The 20,114-nt window shown below is 35.3% G+C and overlaps 1 protein-coding gene across 4 annotated transcripts in view; it reads right to left on the reverse strand.

Moving 5' to 3' along the window:
* LOC106877231 (uncharacterized) overlaps positions 1–20,114 on the reverse strand; it is a 44,095-nt gene that overhangs the window by 5,645 nt on the left and 18,336 nt on the right. For 2 of the 4 annotated variants that reach the window (XM_052967800.1, XM_052967799.1), the window contains 3 exons: positions 12,226–12,381; positions 5,307–8,048; positions 345–544 (listed from right to left, as the gene is read on the reverse strand). In XM_052967800.1, the coding sequence (XP_052823760.1) occupies positions 345–544; positions 5,307–7,971 (2,865 nt within the window). In that variant the 5' untranslated portion in view covers positions 7,972–8,048; positions 12,226–12,381. The remainder of the gene's footprint in view (positions 1–344; positions 545–5,306; positions 8,049–12,225; positions 12,382–20,114) is intronic. The other 2 variants (XM_014926092.2, XM_014926091.2) reach the window with 1 other exon arrangement.

The following is a 20,114-nucleotide window of genomic DNA, read 5'->3' on the forward strand; positions in this document are numbered from 1 at the left end:
ATCCACTCACAAGGCTTTTGTTAGCCCAAGGCTATAGCAGAAGACACTTGCCCAAGGTGCCACGCAGTGGGACTGAACCTGGAAACATGTGGTTGGTAAGCAAGCTACTTACCACCGAGAAGTTGAAAATGATTAAAAAAAAAAGGCTTGTTTCAAAGACAAAGCTAAACAGATGTTTGAGTTGACATGTTTCAGAATGCTTATGAAAGATATATTTCATGTAGGTTTATTGAAACTAGATTTTTCTTTCTTTACAAGATGATCAAAAGATGCACCTGTGCCTATAAGAGAAGATGAATTGGATATTTTAAAAAATATAATGAAGTTGTGAAGAGAAAACTTACTTGGTTTAAAGAATTGCAGTCATTAATTATTTCAATTTTTTTTATCCGTTTAATTCTCTCAAGAAGAGCTTTAACCATGTTAACATCAGTTACGCACACAGCAGCATGGAGATAGTTGTTGCCATCAGAGTCAATAGCAAGCAGTTCCTCATCAGTCCTGGAAGCAACACAGCGGCGAGCTATTGTCTGATGAGATGTACCTTGAAAAACAATATACAGAAAGGAAAAGATGAAACAAAAGAATTTATATTTGGATAAGGAATTTATTTTATTTTTATGTTAAGTTAGGAGAGAGTGGAGACAGTGCCTATGATCTTTGCAAACCTTCCCAGACAGGTACAATTGCTGCACTTAACACCTGACTTGAATCTCTACAGGCCTAAGTCTGCAGTAAAAAATGGGACACAAAGGAAAACAGGGAAAGGCACTCAAGAATCAGTGTATTGAGCATATTATCCAAAGTATGTTTTCAAATGACTGGGGATATTTGTAAAAGAATATTTAAACCAGCCATGGACAATCTGTGGTGCACAGGACTTTTTGAATGACATGCCTAATGGAAAATTAGCCTCAAATTTTTTTTTTTAGTAGTGATGCCCATCTAATAATGGGCCATGTTTCATATGGCCCACTTCTCAAAAAAAGTTGTCCGTGCCTGATTTAAGCCAAGGCACTTCTCATAGCTGAGCAACAATTTGCGAATATAGATATCTTAATGCATTAAGCTAATTAAGAAAAATATATTACACTATATCTGTATTAAATCTAATGGAAGGAAGATAGAACTTTCTAATTTGAGTGATAGTTTAGGTGTGATGAATCTAGTCAAATAGGTCATCAGCATTAACTTATGAGAAAACAGAATCGTGACATTCATACTTCTCCAAGGGCATTAAAAATATTGATTTCAAATATTAGCACAAAACCAGCAGGTTTAGGGGAGGGGCTAAGTCAATTACATCAACCCCGAAAGGACGAGAGGTAAAAGTCAACCTTGGCAGAATTTGAATTCAGAACATAAAGACAGACAAAATGACACTAAGTATTTTGCCCAATGTGCTAATGATTCTACCAGCTTGCTCCCTAAGGACATTAAAAATGTGGATGACTTAAATAAAGTGCAGTAAATGAAGTGAGTTAAAAGTAGAGGATGGACTCAATTCACTAAAAAGTTATAACTAATCAACAGCATTTAGAATAAGCTGTAATATATATTATGCAAATGAACTTACAATACCAACAAACACAGCAACAAATAAGAATGTGACTAGTCTGTTATTCAGAAGTAAAAACCAGATTATATTTAAATATACTAAGCTTCTAGGTCAAAGTAAAAACTTGAGTAGTTGAGTAGATGCTAACATATATAATGCAGGGAATGCTTATAAAGTTAACTAGAATTAAGTCAATGAGGAATAAAACAATATTAGCTAACATATCTTTATTACTTTTACTTAGCCTTAGCTTTTTAATGCTTCCTATAATGAATATTAAACACTATCTAAACTATTGTTTTCCATCACTCTCAGCTTCATCAAATACCCAGAAATGGATAAATATTGCCCAACCACAAAACATCTGGAAAAGAATGTAGCATTGATTATATTTTGTTAAGTTGGAGCAGGTATTAACAGAATCATTAGAATGTTGGACAAATATGCCTTATGGCATGTGTTCTGACTCTTTATATTCTGGGTTCAGATCCTACCAAGGTTGACTTCACCTCTCATTCCTTCAGGGTCAATCAAATAAAGTACTAATCAAATACTGGACCTTGTACATATGTTAGAAATTATCTGAACAAAAACAATAACAATTTCCAAGTTGGGCACAAGCTTCTGAGTTTTGATGAGAAGGGGTAAAGCTGAAAGGATTAACTTCAACATTATTTTATTGACACTAGAAGAATGTGCTACTAATTTCTGCTATCCAGTGCTCTAACAATAATAACAATGATACATACAAGTGCCTAACAAATACCGTTATAAGCATTACCAAATATCCAGTCAAACATGAAACTGATTTAGCAAATACATATCTACTATTCCTTTCTAAAGTAGCTATCTTCCTTAATCTTGATGAAGCACAAATGTTTTTGATATTCGAAAACAATGAGCACACAGGATACAAAACTGAATCATGAGTGCACTTAGTGATAATGGCTAGAAATATGAACAATGCCAATAAACTATAAGACATTTCAATGCATTACTATCTTGACTATTGAAATTATTTATCCATGCCGATATGAAAAATGAAAACCATAGACATTACCATAGTACAGATTTGTGGAATCTTACCAATAATATATTTAATTAGCTCTTAAATAGGAGTCTGACAGAATTTCAAGACTAAACAATTGTAAGAAAATTTGTTGTTTGTTTTATATGAAAGACACACCTCTAAACAAAACATTACAGCCCACTAAAGCAACAAGGAAACCTCTAGTCACTTGACCTGGCAGAAATAGCAGCCAAATCAGACCCAAATAACAGCCAACCAGTTTTAAAAACTGAAGAACACACTGGATAATGTAGTCTTTGAAACACTATGTTTCATACTTCATACAAAAGGCAAAGTCGATGAAATCTGAACTCAATGTGAAGACAAAGTCCACCAACTCGCCACCTTAATAATAATAATCCTTTCTACTGAAGGCACAAGGTCTGGAATTTGGTGGGGAGGGAACTAGTTGATTACACTGACCCCAGTGTTTCACCAGTAATTTATTGACCCTGAAATGATGAAAGGCAAAGTCAACCTCAGCAGAATTTGAACTCAGAACACAAGGACAGACAAAATGCCACTAAGCATTTTGCTCAGCATGCTAACGATTCTGCCAGCTCCCCACTTTACTACTAATAATAACAATCATTTCTTCTAAAGGAACAAGGCCTGAATTTTGCGGGGAGGGGGCCAGTCGATTAGATAAACCCCAGTATGCAACTGGCACTTAATTTATCGACCCCAAAAGGATGAAAGGTAAAGTTAACCTTGGCAGAATTTGAACACAGAACATAATGACAGACGAAATGCCACTAGGCATTTTGCCCAGCATGCTAACAATTCTGCCAGTTCACCTCAGGGTTTCATTAGTACTTAATTTATCAACCCCAAAAGGATGAAAGGCAAAATCAACCTCGGTAGAATTTGAACTCAGAACATAAGATGAACGGAATACTACTGAGCATTTTATTTGGCATGCTAACAATTCTGCCAGCTTGCCACCTTCATCATAATAATAATAATGATAATAATAATAATAATAATGATAATCCTTTCTACTAAAGGCACAAGGCCTGAAATTTCAGGGGAAGGGACTAGTCGATTATATCGACCTTAGTGTTTCACTGGTACCTCTAATTTATCGACCCTGAAAGGATGAAAGGCAAAGCCGACCTCAACGGAATTTGAACTCAGAATGTAAGGACAGACAAAATGCCACTAAGCATTAGCCTGGTGTGCTAATGATTCTGCCAGCTCACCGCCTTCTTCATAATAATAATAATCTTCAATCTCTCTGGTACTCATATGAACTTTCGTCTGTCTTAAAAAATGACAACATAATAATACTGACATTGGCACAGAGCAACACCAAATGACTAAACATTGTGCAGGGGTAAGCTGAAAAGCTAAGGAATTATACTAACCTAGCTGTTTAATTGTGGAAGCACATGACCTAGGGGTTAGAGCAGCAGACTCGTGGTCGAGGGATTGCAGGTTCGAATTTCAGACCAAGCAATGTATGTGTTTATGAGCAAAACACCCAAGCTCCACACAGCTCCGGCAGAAGGTAATGGCAAACTTCTGCTGACTCTTTCGCCACAATTTTCTCTTGCTCTTTCCTCCTGCATCTAGCAACTCACCTGCAATGGACCAGCGTCCCATCCAGGTGGGGAACCTATATGCCAATGAAACCAGGAAACCAGCCCTTATGAGCCAAGCATGGCTCGAGAAGGAACAAACAACAGCTGTTTAAGTAAAAACATGGTGAACTAGGCGCAACTGAACTGATACACAACCATTTCTGTAAGGACACTGACAAATTACCAATAAAGGTAGATACAGGCACATTCAAGAAAATAGCAATACTAGGATCTGTTAATACTGTTTAAAATTTTCACACAGTATTTGTTAACCATAAACATATTTCTTAGTCTCAAACATTCTCATTAACTCTGAATACTTCTATACATATTTTCCATTAAACATATTCACTAGCAATGGAGATTTTAGTTAATTAAAGGTTAACATTGTTGTTAACCTTAAAACATTTCTATTTCTGATTTAGGCACAGGGCCTGCAATTTGGGGGGAGTGGCAGGGGTAGATTACCCCAGTACTAAACTGGGACTTTATTTTAACAACTCCAAAATCATGAAAGCAATATGTCCAAAGTATAACTAACTCTTGTTTCAAGAAATATTTTTCTGACCCCTGAAAGAATGGAAAGTAAAGTTGACCTTGATGGAATTTGAACTCAGAAGACCTAAAACTTGGGGGAGGGGATAGTCAATTATAATCAACTCCAAGAGTTGCACTGTATTTTATTTTATTGACCCCGAAAAGAATGAAAGGTAAAGTTAATTTAAGTGAGCTTTGAACTCAGAAATTTAAGAGTCAGAAGCCAGAACAAATATTGTAACAATACATAATTTCTGATTAGACACAGGGCCAGCAATTCTGAGGGGAAATGAGGGTAGATGACCCCAGTACTAGACTGGTACTTTATTTTAACAACTCCAAAAATATGAAAGCCAAAGCTTGACCACCTTGAGATTTGAATTCAGAATATACAAAACCAAAACCAAAAACAAACAAAAAATCATCAAAGGTATTTTTTCAACATTCAAACAATTTTGTCAGCTTGCCATCTTATTGATAATTATTCTTATTCTTTTTTTTTAAATTAAAAAAAAACATTTACAATAACAAATAATCTAAAAACATAGCATAAACAAACCTGGTTTGAGTCCATTAGTATCAGTATTGAAAACAGCTTTTCCCTTCTTGGGAGTGTTGAAATGCTTTGGGAAAACGTGTTCATCTGACAAAGGTGGTTTGATGTCTGATGCAGGAGGTTTGGGTAAAATTGGCTTTGGTAAAGATTTTGTGGTTGGTGTTTGTGGCTTTTGAACAAGGATAAGAGCATTTGAAGTAGGTGACATGATATACAGTGGTGGGGGGTTCAACACTAAGAGAGGAGTAGAAGAGACTGCTGTTGATGTTAAGGTTCCTGGAGTTGTGGTTTGGTTAGGTAGTGCTTGTGTAACAACAGTAGGATTTTGTAGATTGGATGTGGTCCCATTTATTATAACATGTGGCGATTGGGAAGAATAAACTTGACCGCCTTGTCCAACAAGTTCAGCAACAGGGGAATAAATCAGTGGGGATTTATTGGGATTTACCGTACATGGTACCGAAACTGAAGGCAGATTTTGCCCTTCAAGAGAATTTATCCAGTTTTGCCGCATATTGACAGTCTGCGCTTGGCTGGTAGCATTCATTATAATCTGTTCTTGTTCATCATCATTCAAAATAGTTTGACTTGGGCTGTCAGCATTCAGAATGGTTTGATTTGGGCTCCCAGCATTTATGTTCTGATGTGGGCTGCCAGCATTCACTATGGTCTGACCAGGGCTCCCAGGATTTATAATGGTCTGACTTGGGCTGCCAGCATTCACTAGGGTCCGACCTGGGCTGCCAGCATTCATTATAGTCTGACTTGGGCTGCCAGCATTCACTAGGGTCTGACTAGGGCTCCCAGCATTTATTATGTTCTGACGTGGGCTGCCAGCATTCATTATGTTCTGATGTGGGCTGCCAGCATTCATTATGTTCTGATGTGGGCTGCCAGCATTCATTATGGTCTGATGTGGGCTGCCAGCATTCATTATGGTCTGATGTGGGCTGCCAGCATTCATTATGGTCTGATGTGGGCTACCAGCATTCACTAGAGTCTGACCTGGGCTGCCAGCATTCATTATGGGCTGACCTGGACTCCCCACATTCACTATAGAGTGACCTGGGCTCCCAGCATTTGCTATAGTCTGAACTGGGCTTCCAGCATTCATTATGGCTTGACTTGGGATTCCAGCATTCATTATAACCTGATTCTGACTATTAGGATTCATCATAATACGACCTTGGTTACCAGCATTTATCATAGTCCCAGCTGTGTTACGAGTATTCATTACATTTTGATTTGGTCTACCAGTATTCATTTCAGCTAGTCCTTGACAAACAGAACTAACTCTGTTCACTCTTTGGCCACTACCACTTATGGGTTGTTGTTGGCCAGCACTTCCATTTATCATCTGTTCTTGGTCATAATTATGCAAGCCTTGCAACTGGTGGTCAGAACCCATTATCGTGGTACATTTGTCTAGGCCAATATTCATTACAGATTTCCTTTCACCACCAGAATTCCTTATAGATCTGATTTGGTTACTCTCATTCATTGCAATTTGCCCTTGGCTGCAGATATTGAGTAAGTTACCATCTATAAACTGCTGGCCCATATATGGAGGAGCATTTATGATGCTACATCCATTAGGTGTATCATTCTGCTTCAAAGAATTTAGCAAAACCTGTTCTTGAACGTTCTTATCCATTGAACTTGACCCACGGTTTTTCAGACCTGGCATTTGTTCATAAATGGCAGCCAGTCGATTTAAATTTTCTTGCTCAGTAATATTTACATTTAGACTTTCAGTCATCTCAAAGTTGGGACAATGCTGATCAAGAAGCTGAGGAACACACTGAGGAGGTGAAGCCTTATTATATTGATCCTCTATATTAAAAGTTTCTGGAATATTGTTAGGAGTGGATTCTTCGAAGCCATTCTTCAATGTTTCTTTAATGTTTTTTATATGAGAAATTTTAGAAGAACTAAAGTCCTCCTTACATATGGTGGGATACATATTTTTATTGTTATCTTCTTGTAAAATAGCCATCAAATCATCCAGTGTATTTTCTTGATTTAAAATGGCAAGATCACTCTGATTATCATTTTGATCAGGAGATCTTGAGCACTCTGAGAGTGTATATGGTGTACTTCGAGCACTGTCAGATTCATAATTTTCACCACTAACTGAAATTATTCCCCCATTTGTCACTGGAAAACTACTGCTGAGCCAAGGCTCATTCAATTCACAGGGTTTGCAAACAGGTCTTTGGTATTTATAGTATTGTACATCATGAGAATCATATGATCGTTTAGATTTATTCTCAGTAAACACATGATCTTGGGAAGAGGCAAAATAAGCTTCATGAGTCCTTGAAAGACTGACTGGTACACCATTAGTTGGACCTCTTTTCAAGCTTTCACCTTTGTTCAAATTGTCATCGGTTTCCTCATCTGATTCTGATTCTTCTCCTGCAGAAGCTAATTCAACTGATTTCATTGAGGGATCTGATATAGTAAGATTTGAAAAATTCCTTTCGAGAACATCAGACTCAGAACCAACAGTTAATGAGTTTGGGGCTTTATATTCTTTAGGTTGTTCCTCTTCTTCACTAACATTACCCTCCTCACCAGAAAGAAACTGCTGGTCTCTTTCTAATGTCCTTTCTTCTGGTAATTTCCTAATTTCAGTCTTAGTTTCTTCTTTTGTCAATTGCCCCATTTTTTTTGCTTTGTTTTGTTTTCAAAATAATCACGTTGAAGTTGGTATGTAATACTTGAAGGTGTTAACCAAATAAACTGCAATTAAAAAAGAAGGCAAAGATTAGAGATAACATGCAACTTAGGGACACTAAAAGAATACAATTTTTACTTAAAACATGACGCAATGTAACCAAAAAATTGTTACAAACAAATATACTAGCTAAAAAAAGGTTGAGATATGATTGCAACTTTCAAAACTGTGAAATACGACAAGAGGTACTTATCTTAATGCATAACTCATTTGTTAGTTAAGTAGTTAATTTACTTCTGAAATATTCTTCTCAACACAAAATTAAGCAATTGTCTAAGGAAGGACAATGCAATATAGTTCTAACTAAATATAATATATTCTAAGAAACAATCCAACAGTCTATTCATAACGAACAGTATTTTATTTACTCAAAACTGTTAATAAGAAGACAAGAACTAGCAACACAAACAACTGAACCAACTGAATAATATTATTGGAGAAAGAAAACTTCTATTTTATGCATTCATTACTATGAATTGCTTGAGGTATTTTTGCTTTCCTTTCACAATATTTACCCCATACTGCAATCATAAACCATCACAGCTACTGTCACTTCTCACTGATCTACTTTCACTAACATGGCAAGATTTTTATAATTTTTATAGTAATTAAGAGTGGTAAATATTTATTTAGCAATTGCCTACTTTACCACCACTATTTCTTCTTCCAGAACTATATCATTTAGGCAACAGAATACAATTTTAGGAATTCTACAAACTTCACTATTTAGTTACAGCCTGGTCATTCTACAAATGAATATAGCACACTGAAAGTTGATTTTATGTAGTTTCACAGCAATCTGGTTACATCATTTGAGTGTACACTTTACATCTTATATACTATACACAATTTTTACAATGTAACTGAGATTTTGGTGTCTCTTACAATCAACTATATTATTGTAATGTCCACTACATTCAGAATTATTAACAGTAGCTATATTTTCTACAGCCTTAAGTTTGCCTCTGAAGTATGAACTTGATTTATCAATGTCACAAAGGACTCAAGATAAATGATGAACAAGAAGTTTTGAGATTCAATACCTAAGTGGGATTCCTACCCATTATTAAGCCTCAAAAATGTGAAGTCATTTCCAAGTTTTTATCTCTCTCTCTCTCTGATGAAGAGACAGCCCTTGAAACCTCAGATTCCTCTTCTCTTTACAGCATACAAACTTAGCCAAATTCACAAACTTCACTATAATTCAGATTAATATAGACCACAAGCAACACAGTAATATCAAGTGTCCTTTGTTTCCACACTTCTTTGATGGCCATTAAGAAATATTAACTTCTTGAGAAACAAGTTAGGGGTTGGTGAAAGGAAAGGCATACAGCCGTAGGAAATCAGCCTCAATGAAGTCCATCAGATCTGTGCAGGCATGGACAAGAACATTAAAATGATGATGATATATTATGCACAATATATATATACATACAAATATACAGACATAGCATATACACACATTCAAAATATCTATACTTGGGTTTCTAGAACTTGATTTTGTGAGGATAAATCCAAGACCTTACTATCAATTGATTTCTATATCAAGCACTTCAAATCAATTTTTGACCTTGATTGTACTGATTGCATATTTTTTCATTATTCATTAGTATAGTCCAGTCATATTACAGATTGCCAGATGTTATGTTTATTGGCACACAGGCAAAGGCCAACTTGAATAACCACAATGTACTCCTGAAAAACTGCTACAAGCTTCTCAGTTTCCACTCTCAGTTTTTGAATAAGTAATCAACTTGAGCTTTTTGGGCCATTTTGGCAAATGTGTGTCCACAATTTAACATCATTTTCTAAAAGATAATATTTAAGCATGATAGTCCATTTTCTGAAAGAAATTCCTGAAAATGTTCAAATGGTGGTGTTTTAGTGGATTTTTGAAATTTGTGATTTCCATTACAGCCAATTTATACTCTATATCTTGTCCTTTGATACTTTGATATTTGTCAAGTGAATGAGAATTTCCAAGACATATGTACAACTTTTTTGTTGCAGATATTAGTCTGACTATAGCAGGAGATCTCAGCTGTACAAAGATTGCTATTGAAAGTAACAATTATCTTCTCAGGAAAATCTTTTCAAACTTATTTAAAGACTTAGATGCTTGTAGTTTAAGAAGTATACCTACTCCACTAATTGATACAACAATAGTTTTTTCATGCAGAGGTACACAGAAGATTCTAAGCATTACCAATATCATGATATTTGAGATCTAACTCATCATGAAGGAATCAATGTTCTTGAATACATATGACATTAATGTTGGAGGCAACTGCTCTCGCTGCTAACTCAGGAAGCTGATTGAATGCATTCATAATGTAAACATTAACCTTTTAACATCCGGATTACTATGTCAATTGTAATGCTTATTTATTCACATTGCTTTGAACTAATCATGCATTATTATCTTGTAGCTTTGAGATATTGATGATTCGATTGTTTATTTTTAGACTGGCATAGTATGATAGATGTGAGAGGCTGGATCTGGCTGGTTTGAACATAAAACAGGAAGAATATTTTGGCCAGACTTGGCCGGTTTAAATGGTAAAGGGGTAAGTGATGAAAATATCAGGGGACATATACATTTTAGTAGTTTTAGATTTGTTTGAATGTTTTTGCTCAGTAGTTTGCTTTTTTAACAATGTAGTAGATGCTGAAACCACAACAGAATGCTCTCCTTGATTGATCATGTGACAACACAGGATAAACATCTACATGTTGATAACGTTATACAAAAAGACATCTATAATTACCAGTTCTATAGATGTTAGCAGTGGTTCAGCTTCAGAGTTAGGTGATCCTGTCAATGTTGTTGCTATGATTCCATTTTTCAATAATCTTATTTTGTCATTGCTTAATTCTTCCACTGAAGCTATACATCCTGCCGGTTGCTTCCCAAGGTTTCTAATAGTCATTCTCATTTAGTATAATCACTTATTTCAAACATGCCCGGTGTCATTAGAATTGCTAGGAGTAAAAATCCTGCTGATATAGTTATTTCAATCTTATGAATACGCAAACCCCACCACCATGACTTATAACTGTGATTTTCAGCAGTGGAGGCTGTGACTTCAAGTCTGAACAAAGATGTGGACTGCACAAACCATCATGAAAGTAGCCAACCAAAGAGAATAGTAACTCTGAATAAATACTTGCATGAGGGTGGGTAGACTTAGCCTCCATAAGCCATAGTGAGGGCAACTCATTTAAGAGAGTAGTAACTTTGAATAAAAATTAACACAGAGGAAACTTAAGTGCTGCAGACAAACTGATCAAACACAACCAATCAATGTTGTGAAGTACCAGCAGAAGGAAGATACCAGCTAGTAAAATGAGGCTGAAGTTAGATTTTTGTTTAGAGTTGGAGAAGTTGGAAATTCGTACAGTTTTGAAATATGAGTTCTTTCTTGGGAATACAGAATTACAGACAGCTCGGAATATTAATGGAGCATTTCATTCTAATGTTATTACACAGCAGACAGTATCAAATTGGTTTGCAAAATTTCGTTCTGGTAACTTTGACCTCACAAATGAGCAACACGGTTGACCAGAAACAAAAGTGGATAATGACAAACTGAAAACCACCGTTGAGTCAGATCCATCTCAAAGTATCCATGAATTATCGTTGTTTTCTGGTGTTAGCAAGCAAACAATATTGACACACCTAGTTCAAATCAGTAAAGTGAAAAAGGTGGATAAGTGGGTTCCACATGAACTCAATGAAAATCAGAAACAGCAACGTTTAGAAGCCTGCATTACACTACTTTCTTGTCACAATAATGAATCATTTTTTAATCGAATTGTATCATGTGATGAGAAATAAATCCAATACAACAAGCATAAATGTTCAGCACAATGATTGGACAAAGACGAGCCACTAAAACATACCAAAAAGCAAAATTCATCAAAAGAAGCTGATGGTGTGTGTTTGGTGGTCTGGCGCAGGTGTGATCCATTATGATTTCATTAAACCGGGGTCATCAATCACAGCCCAAGTATACTGCAGCCAAATGATGCAGAAACTTACAAAAAAACTGCCTAGATTAGTCAACAGATCCACTCTTATTTTATTGCAAGATAACATCAGACCACATATCACAAAAATGACATTGGCGTAACTACAGTAGTTGGAGTTGGAAGTTCTCCATCATCCATCATACTCACCTTGTCTTGCACCCACTGACTACCACTTCTTCCAGAATTTGGATAACTTTGATAGGAAAAAAATTTAATTCCAACAATGCTGTAAAACAGGCCTTCCAAGATTTTATTGACTCTAGATTGCCAGGCTTTTACAGTTCCGGACTGGACAAGATACCACTGAAATGGCAAAAGTGTATTGACAATATGGGTGCATACTTTGATGAATAAAACTATTCCTTGTATTTATAAAACATTAGTAAACTTTTTTTTCTTTTCTACAAATTTTATACTTGACAACCTACCTGTAATGCTAGAGCAGAGGTGTATAGATGTATGCAAGAGGTGGAATATAGGGAGCCTCAACCAAACTCCTAACAAGCAAAGAACACCAGTACAAATTCTTTGGTGTAGTAATAATACTGGTTTAGGTAGAGTAGGCATACATGTGAAAGAAAAATAAATAGTAACATGAGTGAAGTAGTCGGAACATGTTAACAGAATAGTTAAGCTTATACTACTTGTGGATAAAGCAACAGCAACAGCAATCATTTGTACACCACAGTTCAGGCAGACAGATAAGCAAAAAGTCCTCTTGTGAACAATCTCAATAACAAATGACAGCAGCTTCGTTAACTTGACTGGTGATTTGAATGGACAACTTGGATAGCACCATGAGGGGCACCCCAGAGTACATGGTGGCTATGGATATGGTTCAAGAAATGAAGAAGGATCAAGGTTTTTAGAGTTCTATGAAGCAAATGGGTCAACATTTGTCTACATGAATTTCGACTAACTAATCAGCTACTTGAACATTAGATAGACAGACAAGTCTTTCTCTGATGAAAAATGTGTCATTCAACACAGGCTAGTGACCTTAGAATGAATGCTATATAACTGAAAGATAAAAAAAGACTATCAAGAGATGGTGTGGAATGTAAAAGAACATTCCACTAAATATTTTCAAGATGATAAATATTATGAGGACAAAATAGAGATCTCTATCATAAAGAACCGGAAATCTGTAGGAGACAAACACCAGAAGTAACAAACTAGATCTGTGGCTTGCAGTCAATACAGTTGACTATTCCCTCTCCCCATACCATCAAATTTTAGGCTTCAACTGTGTTAGGTATATCATTATTAATGGAGTGCTGAACTAAATGCCTTAATGTGTGTAAGTGTTTAGAGTCATGTCTCTTTACATTCTGCGTTTAAATTTCACCAAAGTCAGCTTTGCCTTTCGTCTTTCAGGATCAGCAAAACAAAGTACTAGTAAGGTATTGAGGGAAAGTGGTTGACGTAACTGACTTACCCACTTCTTGCCCCTAAATTTGTAGCCTCTTTCCTATGTTAGTAACAACTATTATCAGTAGTAGTAGTTGTCGTAGGAAGGGCAGTGGAATGATTAAACTTTACAGCACTTAGTTTAAGTCTCTTTAAATTGTGAGTTCAAACACTGCCTAGGTTGACATTGCCTTTCATCTTTTGGGGCCAATGAAATAGAACAGCAAATGCTGGGGTCGATATATTCAACTACACCATTCTCCCACTGATCTGTAGCCTTGTGCCACTATCATAAATCATGATTATTATTATTAAAATGGCAAGCTGACAGAATCATTAGCACACCAGACAAAATGCTGAGTAGCATTTTGTTTGTCTTCATGTTCTCAGTAAAGTAGTGGGGTCAATGGACTCGACTAGCCCCCTTCCCTAAAATTCATTCCATGCCCTGTGCCTATAGTAGAATGGATTATCTCCTAATATAATGATCGTAGTGTTTTTTATATTTGTATGTGTTGATCATTACCAGCATCGCCTTACTGGCACGTGAAAAGACATTTGAACAAGGCCATTGCCAGTGCCGCTAGGCTGGCTCCTGTGCAGGTGGCCTGTAAAATACACCATTTTGAGTGTGGCCATTGCCAGTACCACCTAACTGGCCTTCGTGCTGATGGCACGTAAAAGCACCCACTACACTCTCGGAGTGGTTGGCGTTAGGAAGGACATCCAGCTGTAAAAATTCTGCCAAATCAGATTGGAGCCTGGTGTAACCATCTGGTTCACCAGACCTCAGTCAAATCGTCCAACCCATGCTAGCATGGAAAGCAGACGTTAAACGATGATGATGATGATATATATATATATATATATATATATATATATTATGCCCAAAAACACAGGAGTGAGTAGTATAAGTGAAGGGAGAGAAGAGAAAATAGTAATTCAGTGAAGGAGAAGTAGTGAGAGTAAAAGCCTTGACTGAGAGGGAGTGAGAGAAAGCAACAGCAATGAGAGAGTGGAAGTGGCAAAGAGCACATCGTGCATCTTCTACTATAATAATACTCTTGTGTTTTTCTCCATCACAACATATGAATGAGAAGGGATAATAGAAGAATAATAAACGAAGGGGTGAAAAAAATCAGTGTTTCAACTCGGTGTGAGTACATGTATGTGTGTGCATGTACAAGGGAAGTATGTGAATGTATGTGAACATTGACAGGTGTATTAATTTGATTTACCATCCTACTATAATAATACCCATGTATTTCTCCGTCACAACATATGAATGAGAAAGGGAGGGGTAATAGATGAATAAGGAAGGAAGGAAGAAGTGATGCCAAACTTGGTAGTGGGATAATGGAAGTTCTACAGTGAAAAAAAAAATCAAACAGCATTTCAACTCTGCATGAGTATATGTGTGTGTATGTAAAAGTGAGTCATGTGAATGTTTGTGTGTGTGTGTGTGTGTGTGTGTGTGCAATGGAAGTGGGACAGTGAACATTCAATGCTGAAAAGATAAATCAAACAGTGTTTCAGTTCTGTGTGAGTATACGTATGCATGTGCATGTACAAGTGAAGTATGTGGAAGTTTGTATCTATGATTATTATGTACCTTATTTATATATAAAATACTACAATTAGCTGTCATTTTTGACGGCACAGAGCCAGCTAGTTATTATCTATAATACATTAAAAGTCAGTCTGAATCTTGCTTGCTTGCAATGTTACCCAGCCAAACTGGTGCATAAAGGGATATTTACAATGAATTAAGTTTACCTTGAAATGTTAATACAAATGGAATAAAACAAGTTTTGGGTAAATCGGACAAGTAGTTTTATAGATATTAGAAGTTTTGGGGTATAAATACCCAAAACGGTGCATAATGGGAAAATATTCTGAAAATAATCTTCATCCTGAAAGGGAAGAAACTCTTGCCTTTCTATAAGACAGTGATTTGACAATGAAAAAATAAATTTTTTATAGTAAATGTTTCTATTTTTGCTTTTGTTAAACAATAATTTTATTATTTAGAAATATTTTTAAGTGAATGTGATTTCAAGAATTTAAGCTGTTTGTACAGTATTTATATTTTAGACGTCTTTAAACAGACAATATTTTAATGTTTTGTTTTTTTAATTATTTTCAAGTGAATACCATTACAAAACTTTCTTTTGGCATATTTAAAAAATATTTTAAAGTGAAAATGACTTTCAAAATACAGCAAATATTTCATAAAAGACTTGTTCGTAACCTCAGTGTGAAATGATTTTTTTTCATTGGATTTTCTTGAGTGTACTCAACATATCTCACCTCCAAAGATTTGGCTGCTATTTCTAGCATGTCCTGCTACCACGTAACAGCCGTTTGCGATAAAGGACCCAAAATACCTGTTACATGGTAGCAGGGCATGCCAGAAATAGTAGCCAAATCTTTTTTTTTCTGCAGAAAGGAGCCATTTATGTGTGATTTTGATGTCATATTCATTGAAAGCATGCAAAATAACCTGGAAAAGAAAAAACCACGAAACAAAACTCCGTTGCTGGGAAACTCAGAGTTTTCTGGTGACTGAACAGGTCACGGGTAGCCTAGTTATAATATATATACATACATAAATACTTATGCATACATACCTATGCATACATATATACACACACACATATACACATACACACAAATATACACATGCATACACCCTCTCCACACACACATATACATATATCATTATATTAGTGTCCAATTCTTCAAGCTTGCATGCTTCAGGTAGAATTTGTTGCCATAAACTTTCTACAACTGGACACCCTCCAAGACACTTGCCTATTACCAAATATAGCAATATTTACCAATGGCCAGACATGCTTTTGAACATGTTAATTTATAAATATATCCATATATTTAAGTACATACATAGAATGGGTAAGTTTGCTTCTCAACCACATGGTTCTGGGTTCAGTCCTGCATGGCACCTTAGGCAAGTCTCTTCTACTAAAGCCTCAGGCCAACAAAAGCCTTGTGAGCAGATTTGGTAGACAGAAACTGAAAGAAGCCCATCATGTGTGTGTGTGTGTCTTTGTCCACACTATGACCAGCACCACTTAACAACCAGTGTTTGTTTGTTTATGACTCTATAACCGTGTGATTCAGCAAAAGTGATCGATAGAATAAGCACCGGGCTTAAAAACAAAAGCACTGGGGTCAATTCATTTGACTATAAATTCTTCAAGACAGTGCCCCAGCATGGTTGGAGTCTAATGGTTGAAACAAGTAAAAGATAAAAGATAAGATGTGTGTGTATGTGTGTGTGTGTTTGTAACCCACCATTGCTTGTCAACCCGTGTTGGTGTGCTCAAATACCCATAACCTCATAGTTTAGCAGAAGGAACAGACACATTAAGTACCAAGCTTAAAAAAAGAAAATTAGCACTGGGGTCAATCCATTCACCTAAAAGTTATTCAAAGTAGGGCTCAAGCATGGCTCATGACTGAAACAAGTAAAACATGAAAGATACATACACACACACTTCATGTCTGTAGCTCCAATGAAGCTATAGGGTGTTAATCAAGTACTCAACTATGAGTGCATTGCACCTTATAGCAGAAACAGCTGTAAGCTAATGAAGTTCATAACATCCCAATTTCGTATTACCACTCTGTGTTTGACTGATGCTCCATATACCATGTTATTAGCATTACAATGCCTAGGGAAAATATTAAAATACATATATATATATATATATATATATATATATATGACAATGTGTGTGTGTGTGTGTGACTGACTATTACATTAATCCCACATAAAATCAATATTTTTCATACGATTTCGTTCACGCTTGGCAAATACATCACTTATATTCCACAGATGGTTCTACACTCTTTCGACTTTTCACTTATGGAGTAAAGGAGCTTCTGGTGTCAGAAGGTCAGAAAAACCTTATACAATTACTATTGTGGACAAAAGAGGTAACTCTATGTGAAGTAACAGTCAGAAATTGATTGTCTCCCTTACACCGGAAGATGTGTGTGTGTGTGTGTGTGTGGCCAACCGACTGTAACTCTTTGCATATTAAGCACTTCCTTCTTCACACAGCCATGCAATTTAAATCAACTTTTAATTATATTTATATTTTTCAATCGCTTCTGAAATTAATCCATATTATATTCTCAGTGATACAACTTTTACAATGTCCATTCACTGCAAACCGCCAGTATTTGCACGTTAGCACTTCCTTCATATAACTATACCAAGTTGTGACAGTTATACAGTTTTTACAATGTCCATTCACTGCAAACCACCAATATTTGTGCGTTAGCACTTCCGTCACATAACCATCTTCAGGTAGCCATGCAATTTCAATCGACTTTGAATTATTTTTTTTAAAGTCTTCAAATTTTGCTTTTCTTTTTCATACATGACTTTCATTGAAAAAAAAGCTTCAATGAAGTTGTGCCAGGCATTACGAGAGAAATAAGAACATGATACGAAATGCTTCAAACTATAGGATCCCTAATGCCTACTGCAATTGCAATCTCATTTCATGGACTTTCATTTATTGCTAAGTGCCAAATCTGTGTTCAAAAAAATTTATTACCTAAGTTTCTTAATGCCATATCATAAACTGCAAATGAAAATGGTAATTATACATTTTACGCTTATCAACTTGAAATGACTTCTAACTGCGGGCTAATTCAACTTAAACCGCCCAAAAGTATAAATATATAAATACACACACACACACACATCATCATCATCTTCACCACTACCACCATTAACATTTCCACATCCACTTTTCCTAGTTTACATGGTTCAGATGGAATTCACTGAAAGAGATTCCATAAGGCTGGATGCCTGAAATGTTACCAACCGAAATCTGTTTCCAAGTAATATAATTATCCTCCATGGACAGTCATGTTTTCATGTAAGACATATAGATATCTATACATGCATATATATATATACACAAATATAGACATGCACACATAAATATGTATACATACATATATATAAGTATATAGCAAAACTGTCTGACAAACGGGAACATGACACTCTGAGTAACAGCTTTTGTCATATTTCTCCTGCTTTTAAATAAAGCATATTACTCTACCTCTGGTATTTGAGTACTCTTTTTTCCACCTTGTTTCACATTTATGTGCTTACTCTGGTATAAGCGTATGTAGCAATGTGTGTATAGATATGCGTTTGTGTGTGTACGCATATATATCTATGTATACCTATGAATATATCTACGAATACATATATCTACATGTATATATGCATATATATCTAGATATATGTGTATAAATGTATAATAATATTAGGGACAAAATCCAAAATTACAGGTAAAAACTCAATTAAAATCAATTTATAAAAAATCAAAATTAAATTGAGCTTTATAGATAAATATATATTTTCCCTAAAACTATATATTTTGTATAAACGTATATATAGTTTATGTGTATATATCCTATAAAAGGTAGCACAGAGGGATGAAAAAAAAAATTTATAAGAAAAAAACTAAACAAGCATAAACACAGCCAGCCCTTCATCAGTTAACAATCAAATATCATAATTTCAACACTTTCCAACAATCTGGCAATGAATCAATATAAGCTGCTATGAAACAGATGAACAGACATGACACATGAAAACAGAACAATGTTGACACAAGAATAGTAACATAAAACAAGATCTGCAGACCAACTGGTGTGAAAGCATGTCCATCTGTTTCAAATATTGTTGCTGCTAATTTGCATGATGGGTTGTATCAGGTAATGTTTCTGCATGTTATATTTTAGGTTATAGGTGAAGTACTAATGTGTGTTAATTTTCTCATAAATTCTAGCTAAAACATCCAGGAATTTGGTGCAAGGAAGGTTGGAATCCAAAATATAAACCTTTGTTTATGTAATTTTTTGTTTTATATATAAAAACAAAATCCAAATGAATTTGGTCTCTGATTTAGGCACAACTCCAGCTATTTTTGAGGGCAACAGTGTTGATATCATCAACCCCAGTACTTGACTGGTACTTAATTTTGCTAAGCAAAGGGATTGAAAGTACTACTAACCTCAAAGAGATTTGAACTCAGAATGTAAAGAGCTGGAATACAAAATATTTTTTCTGATGCTCCAAGAATTCTGACAGCATGCATGGATTAAAACTTGCATTAAAGAACATACTTTAAACTTTGAAACTGATGACAGCATAGACCAAACAGTAAAATGTCGTTTTCCTTGCCCTGTAAAACTTCCTTAGTTAAAACATGCCCTAACATTCATTCAGTAAAACTTTCTTATACAAAATCTTAGCAAAATGATTCTCATTTTTGTCTAAAACTCACTTTTTGAAAACACACACTAATATATTCACAGGAAAACTCGTATGAAAACTATAATTTTGTATCATTATTTTCATACATATAGAAATATTTACCTTCTTTGTTAAAAAAATAAACACGTTTTATTCAAATATATATATACATAAATTTTTTGTAATTTTCAATTCATTACTTTTCTAAAAACACACATTGTTCAGCTTTATAGATGAATAATGAAAGAAAATGTCCTACTTTATGTTTGAGCTTTATTTCTGCTTGTACCACACCTAACTATATGTATATCTATATCTA

Source organism: Octopus bimaculoides, chromosome 5, assembly GCF_001194135.2.
Source record: "Octopus bimaculoides isolate UCB-OBI-ISO-001 chromosome 5, ASM119413v2, whole genome shotgun sequence".
In the NCBI taxonomy this organism is placed as follows: Eukaryota; Metazoa; Mollusca; class Cephalopoda; order Octopoda; family Octopodidae; genus Octopus; species Octopus bimaculoides.